The 19,267-nt window shown below is 44.8% G+C and overlaps 1 protein-coding gene across 2 annotated transcripts; it reads right to left on the minus strand.

The window, feature by feature from the left end:
• Nucleotides 1-81: 81 nt before the first annotated feature.
• On the minus strand, nt 82-18,811 carry mapk8ip1a (mitogen-activated protein kinase 8 interacting protein 1a). 2 transcript variants are annotated; one of them, XM_071344075.1, is made up of 12 exons: nt 18,246-18,811; nt 17,617-17,728; nt 16,095-16,436; nt 12,073-12,166; nt 10,473-11,519; nt 10,088-10,163; nt 3,925-4,091; nt 3,434-3,537; nt 3,112-3,222; nt 2,178-2,248; nt 1,620-1,718; nt 82-1,444 (listed from the first exon to the last, which is right to left on the minus strand). In XM_071344075.1, exons 1-12 carry the CDS (start codon nt 18,347-18,349, stop codon nt 1,372-1,374), a joined length of 2,400 nt encoding a protein of 799 aa, XP_071200176.1. In that variant the 5' UTR covers nt 18,350-18,811; the 3' UTR covers nt 82-1,371. The 2 variants fall into 2 exon arrangements, with proteins under 2 accessions (XP_071200176.1, XP_071200177.1); XM_071344076.1 differs by lacking the exons at nt 16,095-16,436; nt 17,617-17,728; nt 18,246-18,811 and adding exons at nt 12,885-12,925; nt 13,012-13,658.
• Nucleotides 18,812-19,267: the final 456 nt, after the last annotated feature.

Consider the following 19,267-nt stretch of genomic DNA (forward strand, 5'->3'; position numbering starts at 1 on the left):
ACACCTCAGGTTACCTCTTAGAGGGTTGTTTAGAGATGGAATCATCAAGAAAAATATAAATCAGTAAGTTCAGAGAGGATGTAAACACCTTCACATTTAATGACAAGAATTGACATCCTGTGTTTTTTTTCTCTACATTGTTTTGTTTGACATTGATATCATGCAATACACACTGGGTTTGATCAAACTTACTGTAGTACATTTCATTTACAAACAGCATATTTATATTGTACAGGTATTACATCTGTCCCACAGTGCCAGGATAACCTTCTCAAATAAAAAGGAAATACATAATGTATACAGTAATCACAATAATTAGAAAATAGGCACTACTTGTGGTTTGAAAACATGATTTTAGAACACATGCCTTCTGGGTGACTTTTAAAGTGGAAAGACCACAGTGATTCCAAGATCATATTTATTAAAGTGTTTTCCTTATACAGTAATCCCACCTTACAATTTGGGCCAAAAATATTGTTTCCAAGTTACAGTAGGAGTATGGGCTCTATTAAATCATATCCGCTTTGGCCGACATCCGCATTGCAGTTGTTTTGGAGGTGTCAGAGGTGGAACTGTGCTAAGAGCTGTCAAATCTACAAGCCTAAAGCGGACATTGCCATTGGCTGTACGGAGTCACATGAATAAGAGAAAAAGAAAAGTGAATTCACCTTTTTGGTATTGGAAGATAGATGACAGGCCCTAGTCAAAGTTCATTGGTGAGAATGATGAACTGGACTTCATTTAAAACCTGTTATGATGTGATGGGGACCATTAATCCATTAATCCACTTTCCCATCCAACATACATACTAACTGATTCTGAAATCAAACACAGTGTGATTTTAAAAACAGTCCAGGGACACATACAGACAGATTGAAATCACTGCCTCTCTGTCTTCCTCTGTACAAAGACAAGGTTTCCAGGTGACTTGATATAGTGATCTCATATCATTTGGAATTGCTCGTAAAGCCACACATATAGAAACATATTCTATCTTGATTTTGAGTGTGATATTAAATTAGATCTGAAATCTGTAACTACTTTTGGGAATTTCTGTACTGTAGTGCCGGTCCTTACATTTGGCTGCACACGTTACATTTTAAAAGTACTGTATTTTTGGCCAATTACCTTTTTTTTTAAAGAAAGATACATGTATGCTCTTTTGGATAGGATTGGTAATGCTTTAGTTTGGGTATTTCTGTAGACATGTTTGTGCTGTGGAAACATGACAGTGAATAGGAAGCCGCACCAAGTAGACCTGTGTGACAGATCAACATTGCTAAAAGCCTTACCATTCAATGCAGTAATCCACCATGCGAGTTGTTTCATCATGACACAACATTGGAGAAATGTACTATAGCGAGAAGAAAGCTACTCAATGAAGATGTCCTCTGTCGGGCATGAGTAGCCCACCGTTTCCTTGTAGTACAGCTGGAAGGCTCTCCTATAGGTAGGAACAACGCAAGAGAGGTTAGGTACAAATAGTGAGCAGTAGTTTGTGAATAGAAAGATGTATCATTATAAACAGTATGATGTTCATAATCATTAGCATATTTGGATAGTAAAGAAGAGATGAGTGGCAGAGAGAAAGGAGGAGAGAGAAACGTTAGAGAGCTTACCCAACCGACTGAGCCAGAGGCATCATGGAGTCGTCTGACATAAACACATGGCAAGCAAACCTCTGGTGATCAGGATGTTTGGTGATGAATCCAAAATACCTGGAATCAATGGGAGAGGCGTGGTACAACATGCTCCAGATACAGTAGCTGCTACTTGCTAGTCTTTTTGCCCTTGAGATACAGCTCTTGAAGTTTCGTTAAATAAGTTGCCCACTGGGCACAGACGTCAGTTTTGATTTACATTTGGTTGAGTGGTCAACGGACATGGATTCAACATGGAATCAACAAAAAACTGGAACCGTGTCATTGGATTTAGGTTCAAAGTTTAAAGTGAAAAAGACGAAATTCCCTTTCATTGATGACTGTGCAAATCCAATCAGTTTCCCACGTTGATTCAACGTCATCACCTAATTTTTGGGGGGGTTGAAATGACATGGAAAGTTGATTGAACCAGTTTTTGCCAAGTGGGTGAGGTGGCCATCAATCTGATTTGGTATTTACAGGCCTGTAGCCTGGAGTTGAATGACTTCCTTAGTTAAGTATGTGTCATTTACTCACTTGTTATGTTTTGGGTGACAGCCGCAAAAGGAGATGTTCTTAAGCTGGAAAAAGTGAAAGCACTTATCCCCCTGTGAAAATATACATAGAGATGAGAGATCGTCACGGTGAGTTCCTGCACTAGCATGTGATGTCATAGAATTAGAGAGTACTTATAGAATGTGCTAGTTCTATTTCTATGGGTACAGTGGCTGTTGGGCCTGAGTGGGTGCATTATACTAGCGTAGCCTGGGTTCCAGTCTGTTTCCGCTCATGTTTGCCATGGCAATTCAATAAAGAGTTGTCAAGAGAGCAGAAACAGACTGACTCTCAGGCCACACCACACCATACACCACACCTCGGTAAGAACAGAACATAATGTTAGGCTCAGACCCTATGGTCTGTGTCTGAGAGTTTACTCATACAGTAAGCCAGTCCAATGGGACACACTGGTGGAACCACGAGTGAGGAGGATTAAAAAGTCTTAAGACTAAGTGGTCATTATGCAAGAGGGGTTATGTCACCGACCACAGGACCACAGTATCCCAGGAGGGAAATGTCCACCCTGCTAAAGGACTGCTGCTTTCCACCCAAGACTGTTTTGAAAAGATCTAGTCATACTTAACCTTGTCTTGAACCTTGCTTGAACCCTGTTTTGAAAAGGTCTAGTTATACTGTATTTTCCATGCCTACAGAAATACTCCAGACTTGTATTTTCCAATGTATGACAAACGTATGAGGGACTAGGACTAATGTATGACTACAAATTACTTACAGGATTAACTTTGGTCTGACTGGAACATTCCTTATCACAACATGTGTCTAGCTAATCGAAATGAAAAATGTGTACATTTACATGGGCCTTGAACACTGATGCATAAACTAATAACAGTGAGGCATTGTGAACACAGATATCAATAAAAAAGGGCATTTCAGTGTATAAGAGAGGACATACTCTTTCCGAGGTCCTACATTCATCTTGCACAATGATTTTCACCCCCTTCATGTTGATTTCCAGAATACATGCAGAGGGAGGCTGCATGGTCATCCGGCGGTTGTTAGCGATCTGTTGACGAACACAATAGCGCAGCTTGATTGTTTACATGTGCACGCCAGCATATCCACTCAGGTTTTAAATAAGCCAATCCGTTCTCAGACTGTAAGTACAATAGGCTGCCTAATCACGTTCTGTCTGTATTGTTCTTCCAATTGAGGATTGTGAAATTATGGTTGAGATTACAAACCCCAACACACCACCAGGGGGGCGGATACTGTACCTTTTGCATAGCAGCACAAAGCACATCGTTGCCTTTGTGGTAGGGTACGTTAACAGAACCCAGGAACTTCACTCGGAACCTGTCTACCCAGTCCTCTTTGTCATCTAACGGAGATAGGGTAAGACAAAGGCAAGGGCAAAGACACACTTAGAGTTCTATTTGTCAGCATATTATGCATTAGAGGTTCATTCAGAGCCAAATCAGGCTATTTAAAGATCCTATCCATCCTATGCTGTTTGTGCTCTCTTGCCAAAATGCCAACTCCTATGTGCAAACATATTTGGCATGACAATAAGGGACAAGGAGTTGGCAAGAGGGCACAGACTTGCACTCAGGCTAATGAACTGAATGCATTTCATAGAACGTCTATATTGATCCTATAACCAAACACTGATGCCCAAAGTGTATTGATGACAGTACCTTTGCTGTGTCCAAAGCCTGTCTAATGGATTAAATAAACCATCATAAACAGTATAAACCATATTTGATACCTTTGATGGGTTCCTGGGTGACCTTGGCAGCGTAGTAGGCAGGGAAGATGCCGCAGGCCCCAGTTCTCATGTTGTAGGCCTTACACCACAGATCATCAGCCTGAACCTCCATAAGCAGAGGGTCGTCCACTTCTAGCTCCAGCTCATCGCCATGGCGAGGGACAAACCTGTCAATCACACAGACGGCATGGTTAATCATTCAATCAATAAATCAATCAAATGTATTTACAAAGTGTTTTTTGGATTATCTTGCTAATGAGGTGTTAATCACACTGACCACTATGATGTTATGTTTGATATTAATCCATGTAATGAATCTCTAATGTGTTTGTCGGTACCTGAAGGAGGACCCTGTGTAAGATTGCTTCAAGCATTTATAAATATTTCTATCACAGCATTGTTGAGTACTCGTCTCTGATTGGCTAGAAGTCCATTCTAGGGCTTGAGCCGGTGTTTGGAGGGGATATATTGGCACGGTATTGTTAGGCCCGAGACAAAGTAATTCTAATCATTTTATACCATAGCATTGTTGAATAGTCGTTTATGATTGGCTGGAAGGGCATTCTAGAGTGGACATTGAAACCAGATTGGACAGTTGGAAAATATATCGGGACAGTTGGAAAAGATGTTGGGACACCTTGCAATCATGACACAATAAGCGCAGACACATGCAGACTGTACTTGCGACAAACAACCACCCAAACTGAAGTTGGATACATTGTAAACGCGGGTCCAACGAGGAAAAAACGTAGCTAGCTAGCATTGATTTGTTTTTGCAGAGACACATTTTTTGGGGGAACATCTCATGACCTAACGTGGTGAGTGATAAACATGAATTTCTCTAGTCCCGGCTACTGTTGCACGCAAGTGCTGTCAAATCCTCCCACGTTTCAAGTTTGACCAGCTGTTTTCAACAACTGATATTTTTATAATTCGGTTGTCATATTGGCAGGTTTGCTAGCAACAAACTAGCAAGCTTCTAGCTTAGTGTTTGATATGCAATCCGATCTCCTTGTAATGAACAGTGTCGAGTGTCCTGACGAGAAGGCAAACTTTTCTAGCTATGCCAGGCAAAATTGGACATTATCAGCTCATTGTCATGGATGTATCCAAATGAATGCCAATAGAAAAAAGCTACTTTGCTGTTCTTCTGGCTGCAGAGGTTGTGACTGTGTTAGCCGTAGCTAGCTGGCTAGGTAGCGAGGGATAAGAACGCTGCCAGCAGCAGGATGGCAACGGTACATAAAGAATGAATGACTGGGTCACATCCACAAATATCGAACTAATCTAATGAACGACTGGATGGCGTCTCTAGCAACCAGAAAATTAGAAAGTACTAGTTTGCTTATATAAATGAAGATATCAACGGAAAAATGTATTTACTTGTTACTCCCAAACTTTGGGATATCTAATTGGAAGTTACAGTCTTGTCCCATTGCTGCAACTTCCGTATGGACTCGGAAGAGGCAAAGGTCGAGAGCCATGCGTCCTCGAAAAACAAAACCCTGCCAAGCACCCAACCCGGAAGCCCGTTACCCAACCCGGAAGCCAGCCGCACCAATGTGTCGGAGGAAACACCGTACAACAGGCGACCATGTCAACATGCATGCGCCCAGCCAACCACAGGAGTCGCTAGAGCGCGATGGGACAAGGACATCCCTGCCGGCCAAACCCTCCCCTAACCCGGAAACAACTGTGCACCGCCCTATGGGTCTCCCGGTCGTGGCCGGCTGTGACAGAGCCTGGACTCGAACTCAGAATCTCTAGTGGTACAGCTAGCACTGCAGTGCAGTGCCTTAGACCACTGCACCACTCGGGAGGCCTCTGGCAACATTCTTATCCCTTGCTTGCTAGCTAGCTACAGCTAACACAGTCACGACCTCTGCAGACAGAATAACAGCAAAGTAGCTGTTTTCTATTGACATTCATTTGGATACATCCATGACAATGAGCTGATAACGCTCGATTTTGCCTGGCATAGCTAGAAAAGTTTGCCTTCTTCTCAGGACACGGGTCATGACAAGGAGATCTCAATACATATCAAACACTAGGCTAGAAGCTAGCTAAATAGTTTGTTGCTACAAACCTGCCAATATGACAACCAAAGAAAAAAATATCAGTTGCTGAAAACAACTGGTCAAACTAGTCTAGAACTGTGGGAGGATTTGACAGCCTACAGTTGAAGTCGGAAGTTTACATACACTTAGGTTGGAGTCATTAAAACTCGTTTTTCAAACACTCCACAAATTTCTTGTTAGCAAACTATAGTTTTGGCAAGTTGGTTAGGACATCTGCTTTGTGCATAACACAAGTCATTTTTCCAACAATTGTTTACAGACAGATTATTTCACTTATAATTCACTGTATCACAATTCCAGTGGGTCAAAAGTGTACACACACTAAGTTGACTGTGCCTTTAAATAGCTTGGAAAATTCCAGAAAATGATGTCATGGCTTTAGAAGCTTCTGATAGGTTAATTGATATAATTTGAGTCAATTGGAGTTGTACCTGTGGTAGTATTTCAAGGCTTACCTTCAAACTCATTGCCTCTTTGCTTGACATCATGGGAAAATCTAAAGAAATCAGCCAAGACCTCATAAAAAAATGGTAGACCTCCACAAGTCTGGTTCATCCTTGGGAGCAATTTCCAAACGCCTGAAGATACCACGTTCATCTGTACAAACAATAGTACCAAGTATAAACACCATGGGACCACGCAGTCATCATACCGCTCAGGAAGGAGATGCGTTCTGTCTCCTAGAGATGATCATACTTTGGTGCGAAAAGTGCAAATCAATCCCAGAACAACAGCAAAGGCCCTTGTGAAGATGCTGGAGGAAACAGGTACAGAAGTATCTACACTGCTCAAAAAAATAAAGGGAACACTTAAACAACACAATGTAACTCCAAGTCAATCACACTTCTGTGAAATCAAACTGTCCACTCAGGAAGCAACACTGATTGACAATAAATTGCACATGCTGTTGTGCAAATGGAATAGACAAAAGGTGGAAATTATAGGCAATTAGCAAGACACCCCCAATAAAGGAGTGATTCTGCAGGTGGTGACCACAGACCACTTCTCAGTTCCTATGCTTCCTGGCTGATGTTTTGGTCACTTTTGAATGCTGGCGGTGCTCTCACTCTAGTGGTAACATGAGACTGAGTCTACAACCCACACAAGTGGCTCAGGTAGTGCAGCTCATCCAGGATGGCACATCAATGCGAGCTGTGGCAAGAAGGTTTGCTGTGTCTGTCAGCGTAGTGTCCAGAGCATGGAGGCGCTACCAGGAGACAGGCCAGTACATCAGGAGACGTGGAGGAGGCCGTAGGAGGGCAACAACCCAGCAGCAGGACCGCTACCTCCGCCTTTGTGCAAGGAGGTGCACTGCCAGAACCCTGCAAAATGACCTCCAGCAGGCCACAAATGTGCATGTGTCAGCATATGGTCTCACAAGGGCTCTGAGGATCTCATCTCGGTACCTAATGGCAGTCAGGCTGCCTCTGGCGAGCACATGGAGGGCTGTGCGGCCCCACAAAGAAATGCCACCCCACACCATGACTGACCCACCGCCAAACCGGTCATGCTGGAGGATGTTGCAGGCAGCAGAACGTTCTCCATGGCGTCTCCAGACTCTGTCACCTCTGTCACATGTGCTCATGTGCTCAGTGTGAACCTGCTTTCATCTGTGAAGAGCACAGGGCGCCAGTGGCGAATTTGCCAATATTGGTGTTCTCTGGCAAATGCCAAACGTCCTGCACGGTGTTGGGCTGTAAGCACAACCCCCACCTGTGGACGTCGGGCCCTCATACCACCCTCATGGAGTCTGTTTCTGACTGTTTGAGCAGACACATGCACATTTGTGGCCTGCTGGAGGTCATTTTGCAAGGCTCTGGCAGTGCTACTCCTTGCACAAAGAGCGGAGGTAGCGGTCCTGCTGCTGGGTTGTTGCCCTCCTATGGCCTCCTCCACGTCTCCTGATGTACTGGCCTGTCTCCTGGTAGCGCCTCCATGCTCTGGACACTACGCTGACAGACACAGCAAACCTTCTTGCCACAGCTCGCATTGATGTGCCATCCTGGATGAGCTGCACTACCTGAGCCACTTGTGTGGGTTGTAGACTCCGTCTCATGTTACCACTAGAGTGAGAGCACCGCCAGCATTCAAAAGTGACCAAAACATCAGCCAGGAAGCATAGGAACTGAGAAGTGGTCTGTGGTCACCACCTGCAGAATCACTCCTTTATTGGGGGTGTCTTGCTAATTGCCTATAATTTCCACCTTTTGTCTATTCCATTTGCACAACAGCATGTGCAATTTATTGTCAATCAGTGTTGCTTCCTAAGTGGACAGTTTGATTTCACAGAAGTGTGATTGACTTGGAGTTACATTGTGTTGTTTAAGTGTTCCCTTTATTTTTTTGAGCAGTGTATATCCACAGTAAAACTAGTCCTATATCGACATAACCTGAAAGGCCACTCAGCAAGGAAGAAGCCACTGCTCAAAAACCGCCATAAAAAAGCCAGACTACGGTTTGGGGACAAATATCATACTTTTTGGAGAAATGTTCTCTAGTCTGATGAAACAAAAATAGAACTGTTTGGCCATAATGACCATCGTTATGTTTGGAGGAAAAAGGGGGAGGCTTGCAAGCCGAAGAACACTATCCCAACCATGAAGCACGGGGGTGGCAGCATCATGTTGTGGGGTTGCTTTGCTGCAGGAGGGACTTGTGCACTTCACAAAATAGATGGCATCATGAGGCAGGAAAATGATGTGGATATATTGAAGCAACATCTCAAGACATCAGTCAGGAAGTTAAAGCTTGGTCGCAAATGGGTCTTCCAAATGGACAATGACCCCAAGCATACTTCCAAAGTTGTGGCAAAATGGCTTAAGGACAACAAAGTCAAGGTATTGGAGTGGCCACCACAAAGCCCTGACCTCAATCGCATAGAACATTTGTGGGCAGAACTGAAAAAGCGTGTGCGAGCAAGAAAGCCTACAAACCTGACTCGGTTACACCAGCTCTGTCAGGAGGAATGGGCCAAAAATCACCCAACTTACTGTGGGAAGCTTGTGGAAGGATACCCAAAACATTTCACCCAAGTTAAACAATTGAAAGGCAATGCTACCAAATACTAATATAACGTATTAGCCACACGGTCCCGTGTGGCTCAGTTGGTAGAGCATGGCGCTTGCAACGCAGGGTTGTGGGTTCATTCCCCACGGGGGGACCAGGATGAATATGTATGAACTTTCCAATTTGTAAGTCGCTCTGGATAAGAGCGTCTGCTAAATGACTTAAATGTAAATTTAAATGTAAACTTCTGACCCACTGGGAATGTGATGAAAGAAATAATAAAAGCTGAAATAAATTATTATCTCTACTATTATTCTGACATTTCACATTCTTAAAATAAGGTGGTGATGCTAACTGACCTAAGACAGGGAATGTTTACTAGGATTAAATGTCAGGAATTGTGAAAAACTGAGTTTAAATGTATTTGGCTAAGGTGTATGTAAACTTCCGACTTCAACTGTAGCTCCACATGCATCAAGACTGCAACAGTAGGATTCATGTTCATCACTCACGACATTTTTTCCTTGTTGGACCTGCGTTTACATTTTATCCAATTTCGGTTTGAGTGGTTGTTGGTTTAGCTTTCTGTAACGTTGTATGGTTTGCATGTGTAGGTGCTTATTGTGTCGTGATTGCAAGGTGTCCCGATATCTTTTCTAACTGTCCCGGTATATGGTTAATATGCTTTTATTGTCCATTCTAGAATGCTAACCAATCAGAACCAGTATTCATCAACGCTGTGGTATAAATATATATACATGTCATTTAGCAGACGGTCTTATCGTAAACGACTTGCAGGAGCAATTAGGGTTATATGCCTTGCTCAAGGGCACATCAATAGATTTTTCACGTAGTCAGCTTGGGGATTCAAATCAGTGAACTTTCAGTTACTGGTCCAATGCTCTTAACCACTAGCCTAGCTGCCGTGGCTCTATGCGCTCTCTGGCAAATAATGTAACTTTTTCCATAGAACGCTCGTCGTTGATTATCACTTACGGATAACTCATTTATAATGGCTCATTCATGAGTTTTTATATAAACCAAGTTTTTATGAAGAGTAAAACCATACAATGTCTCACCTGAACACAGCTCTGTGGCTCTGCTCTTGCTCTACTCCATCTAACACACAGGAGAACAGGCCAAATGACTCCGCACCTGGAGGACACAAGGCAGGAGAGGAGCTTTAGGTCATTGTGATAAAAATGGAATAACAAAGTGCCAAAACAAGAGTACTATACAGGAGTAACTTTGCTGAATTTGGTGTCTTTTAATCATGTTAAATAGGGCATTCTAACTTCTGTAATTCCTTTGAAGTAAGAAAGTAAGTTCAGCTCTTTGTCTTCAGAAATATAAACATGGTTTCAATGAATTTACAATACAATTGAGTATGAGCATTATCCTGAGCCTGGTCTGCCTCGGGGGAAAAAAAGGATAATTGGCAGCAGCCAGTCACACAAAACTCACCAGAAGAGTGTAAATGTCTGTTCACGAACACATTGCGGAACTTGCGTGTTCGAGGTCCCCCGCCAACTCCTGCCTCAGAGGACGAAGAAGCCCTCGACAGACGTGATGACTTCCTTTCTCTCTTCAGCTCGCTGTGATCCACCTCATAGTCCTCTTCCTCGTTGGCTGACTCATATACCGTCTCTGTGTCGCTTTCATCACTGTAGCTCTGGTAGCACTGCTTCAAGCTCACCAGTTCTAACTTGGCGTGCTCGTCCACCACTAGGGTGTACTTAACAGAGTCATAGGAGAGGCCATCGGCCTCGGAGCTCTGAGCGTGTGCAGTCCGCAGGGCCCCCGACCCCCCCGACTCACCCTTAGACTTAGACTTAGAGCCCCTGTCCCACAACTCCCTTTCCCGCTCCCCTCCCTCACTGTCAGATGGCCTAAAGCATGAGGAGATGGAGGAGGAACGCGGAGGAGGTGCAGGGGGTTGCAGGTAGACCTCGTCCTCCTCGCTGATGGAGAGGTTTGTTCGGTTGGGGAGGGCAGTGTTTGTGTACGCTGGGGGTCCCTCCGCGTCGGAGCTGATCGACATGCGATTGCCCTCGCTGCTCTGAGACAGGAAGAGTCGGTCAGAGTCTGGACGGTCAGTGTCTGCGTTCTTCTGGTGTACCGGTGTCAGGTAGATCTCCTCCGTGGCTTCTGGCTGGCGCTTCTCCTCGCGGCAGCACCCCCGCCCTTGCCCCTGTCCTCCTCGCCCCCTGCTCCCATCCCTATCCCCATCCACAGCTTTGTCTCTCATACTGCCTGCTTTTGGCTTTGCTGCTGTAGTCTGGTTGTGTGGAGCAGTGGAGGCCTTCTTATCCCGCTGCTTTGCGCCACGCTGCCTGCCCCGTGATTCTGTAGGTCCATGTGAGATGAACGTGGAGTAGTCCTTGCTGTATGCCTTGACTGCCTTCTCTGGTACTGTACCTCTGTGTTGGGGTTGTTTGGCCACAGAGCCATCGTTGTGCTGCTGGACTTTAGACTCATCGTTGACCTGCTCATTAGTGGGTGTCAGATCGCCTTTAACACACACAAGCAAAACAACAACACAAGCAAAAACGAAAGATTATTAATTAGGCCTCAAACTGCTGAAGGATTATAAGGGATGTAGCTACAGTAGCAGTATCCGTGCTGCATGGTAAAGAGTTACAGGATGAGAGCCATTGTCGGGTTTCCTGGCCAACATGTTCTTATTGTATGTATCATACTGAAGTATGAGAACACTGAAGATGTTGGGCTTTTAATATTTTCTATCTCTTGAAAATGTTAAGGATTATGACTGTGAGTGTTCATGTCGGGGTCGCCTTTATGAGGGGATTAGCGGATTGGAGTGGAATAAAATACTGTACTGTGGTGTTGACATATGTGCAATTACTTTGTGCTCATTGACACAAATGAAATAAAAATGTCTAGAAAAACGCCACGGGAAGTTGTCGTTTTCGAAATGCGTCCACTTCTGCGAACAGAAACGTTGCTGCCTTGTTCAAAGTTAATGTTGGTATATTACTCTCACAAGAAAGTACTGTATACATGCACGGTATGTGGTTTATACCAGTGAATATCCCATTCTCACCTGTTATGTGGGGAGAGGAGGAGTTGGAGTTTGACAGATTCTCCTTCCACGTGTCCTTCTTTCCAAATGAGTTGTTGTTAATTGTATCCTTGTCCTACAATGATATTACAGACAGAGAGAGGTAAAGATCGAGAGACAGGAAGAGAGAGAGGAGAGAAAGATAGTTAGATGTAACTTTTATTTGATAAACATTACATCACCCTTTAAGAGTGTGCATACTCACACAGTATTGTACAGCTAACCTTGTAGGGACACACAATTCAGTCACATTCAATTCAGTCACATTTCCCTAACCCCTAACCCTAAACCTAACCTGTACTCTCACCCTTACCTTAACCCTAAAATTAACCCTAGCTCCTAACCCTTAACATAATTATAACCCCAATTATAACCTTAACCCTAAACCCCATATAAATAGCCTTCTGGTCCCCACAAGAATAGTTACACACACACACACACACACACACACACACACACACACACACACACACACACACACACACACACACAAGGGAGTGGCTGTTAAAAAGCATGAGTGGTTGTTCTGCCTAAGAAGACGGCTGTTCTCTATTATTACCACACAGTCCAGCCCAGTCAGTCCACAGCCCTTTTCTAGCCAAGCAGCTCTATGATCAATGACTTGTCTCAGCTGTCAATCACATCTATTCAGTCCTAGCCTCTGTTCCAGGCTTCCTGCAGCCGAGTGATGAACGAGGCTTTGGAGCACGGTAATGCGAGATCACAGCCATCTAAATATATGGCGCTGGCTTGGGGCGAGACTCACCAAGCCCTGATGACATCATCTCACATACCATCACAATCTGATCCGGCTGCCAGGAAGAGGAATCAGGAGCTAGCCAATAAAGAGGAAGTCAAGACTGTTACACTAACAGCAGCACCCTGTCATAGAGATCATTCACAGTGATGATGCTGACTCACAGTCGTGATGCAGCTGCTGCTGGGCACTGGAACTGGCTCTGTTACCATGGTTACCATGGCCAGGAACTGGAGGAGAGAGAAACTGTGTGTAGGTGTGTGTGTGTGTGTTTCTTTGGTGTGTCGGGTTTGTGTTGATAGAACGGTTTGATGTTGAAATGCTCCAAGTTCTATTTATGAAATGAAAATAAGACATTTTGGAATTCATGGGACTGACTGTTTATCAAGACTGTGTTATCATTTTGGTAGCTGTTATCCCTTTGGTTGAAGTCTTCGGGTCTCAGGTAAGGTTACTCTTCACGTAGCTTCACAAACTTTGGTACACTTCACCCTCCCCCTTGGCCTCCTGTCCTCCTGTCCACAGTAACCAACCCCGGCAACTGATAACCATCCACTGTGTAATCCGATTCATGACACCACCATAATCAGTCATATTGCTCTGAGAGATTCAGGTCTCTTCAGGTCTCAGACAACATGGCAATGGCATAGTTTAGAGTAGTATCATCATGTCTAATAGCCTAATTGTCAGAAAAGTGTTCAGCCCAAATAACTGTGATGACTGTAATGATAATTGAACTGCCGTGTGCTCCATAAGCTGCATTGGCCACACATTGCATTGTCCAATGCAGCTTACATACGTACTCACGCACACGCACGGCTCAACCCATCCATCACAACAGTGTGATGTAACAAGGTGGGACACATAGTGACGGCAACAGCCATGGTGACATATGGCTGGCAGATGTTGTTCACAATCAAAGTAATCTGGTTTTTAGTCTCAACAAAGGGGCTAAAGTTTCTAAGTAATCGTTCACCTTGATCACATTAGAAACCTGAGTGGTTGTGATATAGTATAGAGCAGGGCTCTACAACCCTGTTGCTGGAGAGCTAGCCTCCTGTTGGTTTTCACTCCACCCCAGTTGTAACTAACCTGATTCAGCTTATCAACCAGCTAACTATTACTAGAATCAGGGGCGCTAGACTAGGTTTGGAGCTAAAACCTACAGAAACAGGGTTGATCTTGAGGGGGATGTAATCTCAAGGACTGTGAAAATAGGCAGTGAACACCACCATTCAGATAGCCTGGTCCCAGATCGGTTTGTGCTGCCTTGCTAAAGCACAAACAGATCTGGGACCAGGCTATCTGAATCAAGCTTTCACTACCTGTTTCCCCAGGCCTTGAGCTCAAGTGTCTCTGTCATTGTACCAGGCTACCACTCAGACAGAGTAGGAGTGAGACATAAAACATGGTTCGCCTAATCCTTCCCAACACAGCGTGAGACCACGAGCAGCAGCAGGACTCTGAGGTCAGGTCGTACACAGAGACGATAGTCACGTGACCAGGTCTGACAGGGCTAGAATTAGGAATTACACCTAGAGGAGAAAACATCCTCCCCATGCCAGACCTGGGTTCAAAATAAATACTTTCGAAATCTTTTGAATACTTTTTAGCATTTGCTTTAGTCTGCCGAGAGTGCCAGACAGAGTCTGAGTCTAAAGTGGATGTGATGTTAAGTTATTTGATGGGAAGGAACCTTGACAGGGTAAGGATTAACCAGTCAGTGTAGCAGGTTATCCAAACCTACATCTGGTCACGCACCTTATCCTGGTTTTCCTGATCTTCTTTGAATTTTATCTGCCATAAAGACATTGTGCTCATCATTCATGAATATCCTTGTGAAACAGATTTTCTGAAACATTTTCTTTTTAGCATCTTAATGTTTTGGTTATAACTGATTATAACCGGTTGTATCTGAATATCACTGGTTTCAACTGGTTATACCTGATTTTAACTAGTTATAACTGGGTGGAGATGTTTGGGTAGGTACATATATCATACACTACAATAATCCTACTAATGTCTTAGGTTAAAAGATGAAACTGTCAAACATTCAACCTGCAGTCTGCACTCTACTACTAGAGACTGTAGAGTATTTGGTCGTGCTGAGCATTGTGGGCAATTACTGAGATCATTCCAAATCTCCTCCAGAGAAATGACAGCCCTCTCCTCGTCGTATACTTCTTCAATGAAGACAGGTCTGAAGCTCACTGGACTATATCAAAGCATCCAAGCAATAATAAACACATTTTGTCACGACAAATGCTAACCTACAAAATCTAATTCTGGCAAGAGGTCTATTCTGAGGGAAAGATCAAAGATATTTTATAAAGATCAACATGAGATGCAATGGATGAAAGATGAGGGAGCAGATCCTCACTCGTTTAGTCACTCTACATAGGATTGTCATTGTAAACGGCCCTATCCTTGGACTGACACTGATGGACTCTGACCTGTCCTTTCCATCGCTATCCCTAGTCAGCAGAGCACACCCTTCCTTCCCTGTCTGATGCCACTCAGCTGGCGGTGGAAGCTGACAGACTCACAGAAGGACGGAAGGGTGCGCTATTTACAGACAGCAAAGATCAAGGACAGCAGTCGAACGGAGCACATGCTACAAACACCGTCGTAGGCACGGGCTCCGTCGAGAGAGAACGAGCACATTCGTTGTCACACGAAATAGCATTTCCTCTACTGTTACAATGCTTCGATCGAGAACCACGACCGTCCCAGCATGATGATTTTTCTGGTATACAGTGGCTGTCAATGTGAAATGAAAATATTTCCATTTAACGACGTTAACAAATACACACTGTAGATATATTGCTTACATTACATTAAAAGGAAATCCGTATTGATAATTGGTGCCTGGGTAAGGTATGCTGCCTCGATACAGATTCAATTCTATCTCATCTCCCATTAATTATTTAAACCAAACAGACGATCTGTAATCACAGAGGAGAAAATAAGCAGGATCTCTACTGTAAATTGGTGCTGGGTGTAAGCTACCAGCTTCTATACTGCTCTCATACAGATCCCATCCTATCGAATCTCATATTTCAAACAAACCTAATATGATCTATGATACAGTATATGATCTGCCTGTCATCCCAGGGAAGATATAGAAACAGCCCCTTTAATGCCTCTTTACAGATTCCGTTCTATGGCTAATCCAACATTATATGAACCAAACAGATGATGTGATGATGCCGTGTCATCACAGAGGGTAGAAATAAACAGTCCCCACCTGAGTCCTGGGAGGCTGAGGCTGCACCTGTGGAAACAGCGCTAGTGTGGTGGGTCTCTTGGGCCTGTACGTATCCATAGCGACTGGATGTTCAGCAGATTTGAATTCTATCACATTGGGCTGTTTCTGTCTGACAGGAGTTAGAACGACGGCCCCTCTCTCTTCCTGGTTGAGTCTGTGGTCGTCGAGGGAACCATGGATCAGGCCCCAGTGCTCCTCTTCCTCCTGGATCTCCTCCTCAGCATCGATCAGGTCCAAGTGGAGCACCTCCGCCTGCACTTCCCTGAACCCCCGCCCGTCTGCCTTCCCCGCCTCGCTACTGGCTGGCCACGTCACATGGTCCTGGGAAGAGCCAGGCAGCAGTGTTGCAGCAGATAGAGAGAGAATAATTCAGTGAGGTGGAGGGGGAGAGGGAGGGAGGCGGAGAAAGCAAGAATGAGAGCGAGTGGAGAGAGAGAGAGAAAAGGATTCAGTGAGGAGAAAGGGAAGGGAGGGGAAGAGGAGGAGGAGAGCAGAGAGGGAGCCAGTCAATCACGGCCTGGCAATGACATCAGCAGCCTGAGCCTGTGGCTCGTTCTCTGCTCATGCTCACTGTAATGCCATTCTAATTCAATCATACTGTCGTAGGATAAACCTCCCTGAAAACAAACACAGGCGAAGCTAGGCTACTCTTCTGTTCTGTGAGGTATACAACAGCAGCGTGTAACATCCTTACCGTCTTTACACGGACGTCAAATCTAAAGATAATGTAAATACGGAATCATTTCCTTAACCACAAAATATTAAGATGCCCACAGACCTGCTGTACTGTGCATCAACGTCACACAACCTTCCCCTAAGCTAACGTATGGTCTGGCGTCTCCATTTGACTGGTACTAAAATGACAGTTCACCCTAGCAGCTAGTTTAGTAGACTATCTGCAGGGCTAAAGGCGGAGGCCAGTGATGTGATGGCCAGGCGTTAACGACGTGTGGCATGTTAGTTCTACTCGGCTCTGGAACACATGTGTACCAAGACCATCCCCGCCTGCAGTCGTTAATCTGATTAGTGACTTTGGACTACTTACTCTGGATTCTACTACCGCTTGTGCTTTTGCTGCGGCTACTATCTCACAGTGACAGCCCCAAAATAACAGCAAGCACACAATGGGAGCGACATTTATCTCAATATCTCAACCTTCCGTTATGAATATTCATATTCTGAAAAAGAAGACCGCAACAGAGTGAAGTCAGACGGTGTGTTGTGGGAGACGGGAGGGAGGAGTTTGTTGAAGGAAACTGGTGCAGAGGAGCTTACTTGGTCATCCAGGTTGTCTTATTTGAGGCTGGCACCACACTGTGCGTACCAGACCTGGGTTCATATACGATTCAAAATCCTTTCAAATACTTGATCTGTGCTTGATTGAGCTTGCCTGGCTGAATGGACCAATAGAAAAGTCGCAAAATTGCAATCCGAGCACATTAGACACTTTGAAAGTGTTTTTGAACCCAGGTCTGGTGTGTGTACATGTAGATTAGCTTACTTGAGAGTCAAGGTCGTCGTAGTTAAGGCTGGCTCCAGCCTCATCAGTGATCTCTGTGACCTGAGAGAGGTCCTCGTCCTCAAACTCCTCCAGGCTGATGTCATGGGTCAGCCTGAGGACACGACACATACACACACCGCGTCACACCACACTACAGAAAACAAACCACGCCGTCACTCAACATCTCTGAGAGCTGAGGGCAGAGCACACTGTTTTTACACACATCAATGAGAGAGTCAACACAGGGGTGTCGCTCTCTGCAGACAAACGACTTAGTCACACTTTCACCTTAGTGAGGTAGTGCTTGATACGCCTGATGGTAGGTGGCAGTTGTACAACCAGGTGGACAACCATCTGTGCTGACATCAAAAAGCTCTAAACCCTTTAATAAAAAGGCTTCCATTGGGGTTCGCATGAAGGCCCGAGAAAGACAGGAAAAAAGTGTGGTCTCTATGTCTTATATTAGCATTACTGCACGGCACTGCCAAGAAGTCTAGACCTTTATGGCAAATAAAGTGCTTGTCTGGTAAACACTTGTTTTAGTTATCCATTGGAAAAACATTTTGTTACTTTTTACCCTAATGAATGTGACCCTGGTTTAACTCTACAGTATATAAATACTACTGTACCATTTCTCCCACTGGTCCTCCATCCACTTCTCTCCATTCTCCTCCTCCCTCCAATTCTCCCCATCCTCGTTGGACTCCATGGCCAGACTGAGGTAGAGCAACATCAGCTGGGCTGGGCAGGGTAGGCAGATGGACCAGGAACTGATCGATTCAACAGGCAATTACAGCACTTCCGCCTTTCAACAGAGCATCATTCACAATCCTGACTTTTCAATCTCCGTCCGCACTGGCCCACACATCAGCATCAGCAACAGCAACAACAACAACAACAACAACAACAACACACCACTGATAGAGAGGGACTCTGAAGATAAAGACAGCTTATTTTCCTTTTCCCCACACACAGTATAGAGCTCTCTTCTCTTCACCACCGGCTCCACCCAGGCACTTATCTCCTCTCTGTGTATTTGTACTCCCCCTCTGGTTCAGAATAATGACTGGAGGAGGACGGGAGGATGGGGGAGGAGCAGGCTGCAGGTGGACAGTAAAGAGACTGGAGATCGGGGGACTCAATCACCCGCTTAAGCGCCAGCCCATCAGCCCTGGCTGGGTAGGTTCTCCTTCTGTAAGTCCATGCCTCCTGTATGATAGACGGCTTGAATCGATGCAGCTCTACTCAGGTTGCCTGCCTCCTCCTCCGCAGGCCAGGCTGCCATATACAGGGAGGGCCAGACTGAGGGAAGGGAAGTGGTGACGGCTAGGATCGATGGAGCTGCTGTAGCGCTGAAATAGAATCTTCTTCCCTTTTATCCCTGATCTGAGGGAGGGAGGATTTGGAAGGTCCTTGGCCCTGCTTAGAACATCATGGCTTCCGTTGTGTTGTCGTGTAGGTTGGTTCTCACGCCATGGAGTGACCCACGCCTTCTTCTCCTCACTCCTCACAAACTGTGACGTGATGTGTGAGCCGGTGCAGCAGAGAGAATTAACAGCTTACGTATGTCGGGGGTATAATTTTTAAAATGGCGGCGGAGGGCAAGTGGGCTAAGCGGTCATTACATTATTACCTCTAATGTGATTTGCTG

This window comes from Salvelinus alpinus, chromosome 15 (assembly GCF_045679555.1).
Source record: "Salvelinus alpinus chromosome 15, SLU_Salpinus.1, whole genome shotgun sequence".
NCBI classification, from domain to species: domain Eukaryota; kingdom Metazoa; phylum Chordata; class Actinopteri; order Salmoniformes; family Salmonidae; genus Salvelinus; species Salvelinus alpinus.

Coding starts and splice junctions, on each gene's coding strand:
- mapk8ip1a (XM_071344075.1), bottom strand. CDS start 18,349: ATGTTGCTCTACCTCAGTCTGGCCATGGAGTCCAACGAGGATGGGGAG. Junction 10,164..10,472: donor CAGACATTTACACTCTTCTG/GTGAGTTTTGTG, acceptor TGTGTCCTCCAG/GTGCGGAGTCATTTGGCCTG. Junction 3,223..3,433: donor TTTGTGCTGCTATGCAAAAG/GTACAGTATCCG, acceptor GTTCGTCAACAG/ATCGCTAACAACCGCCGGAT.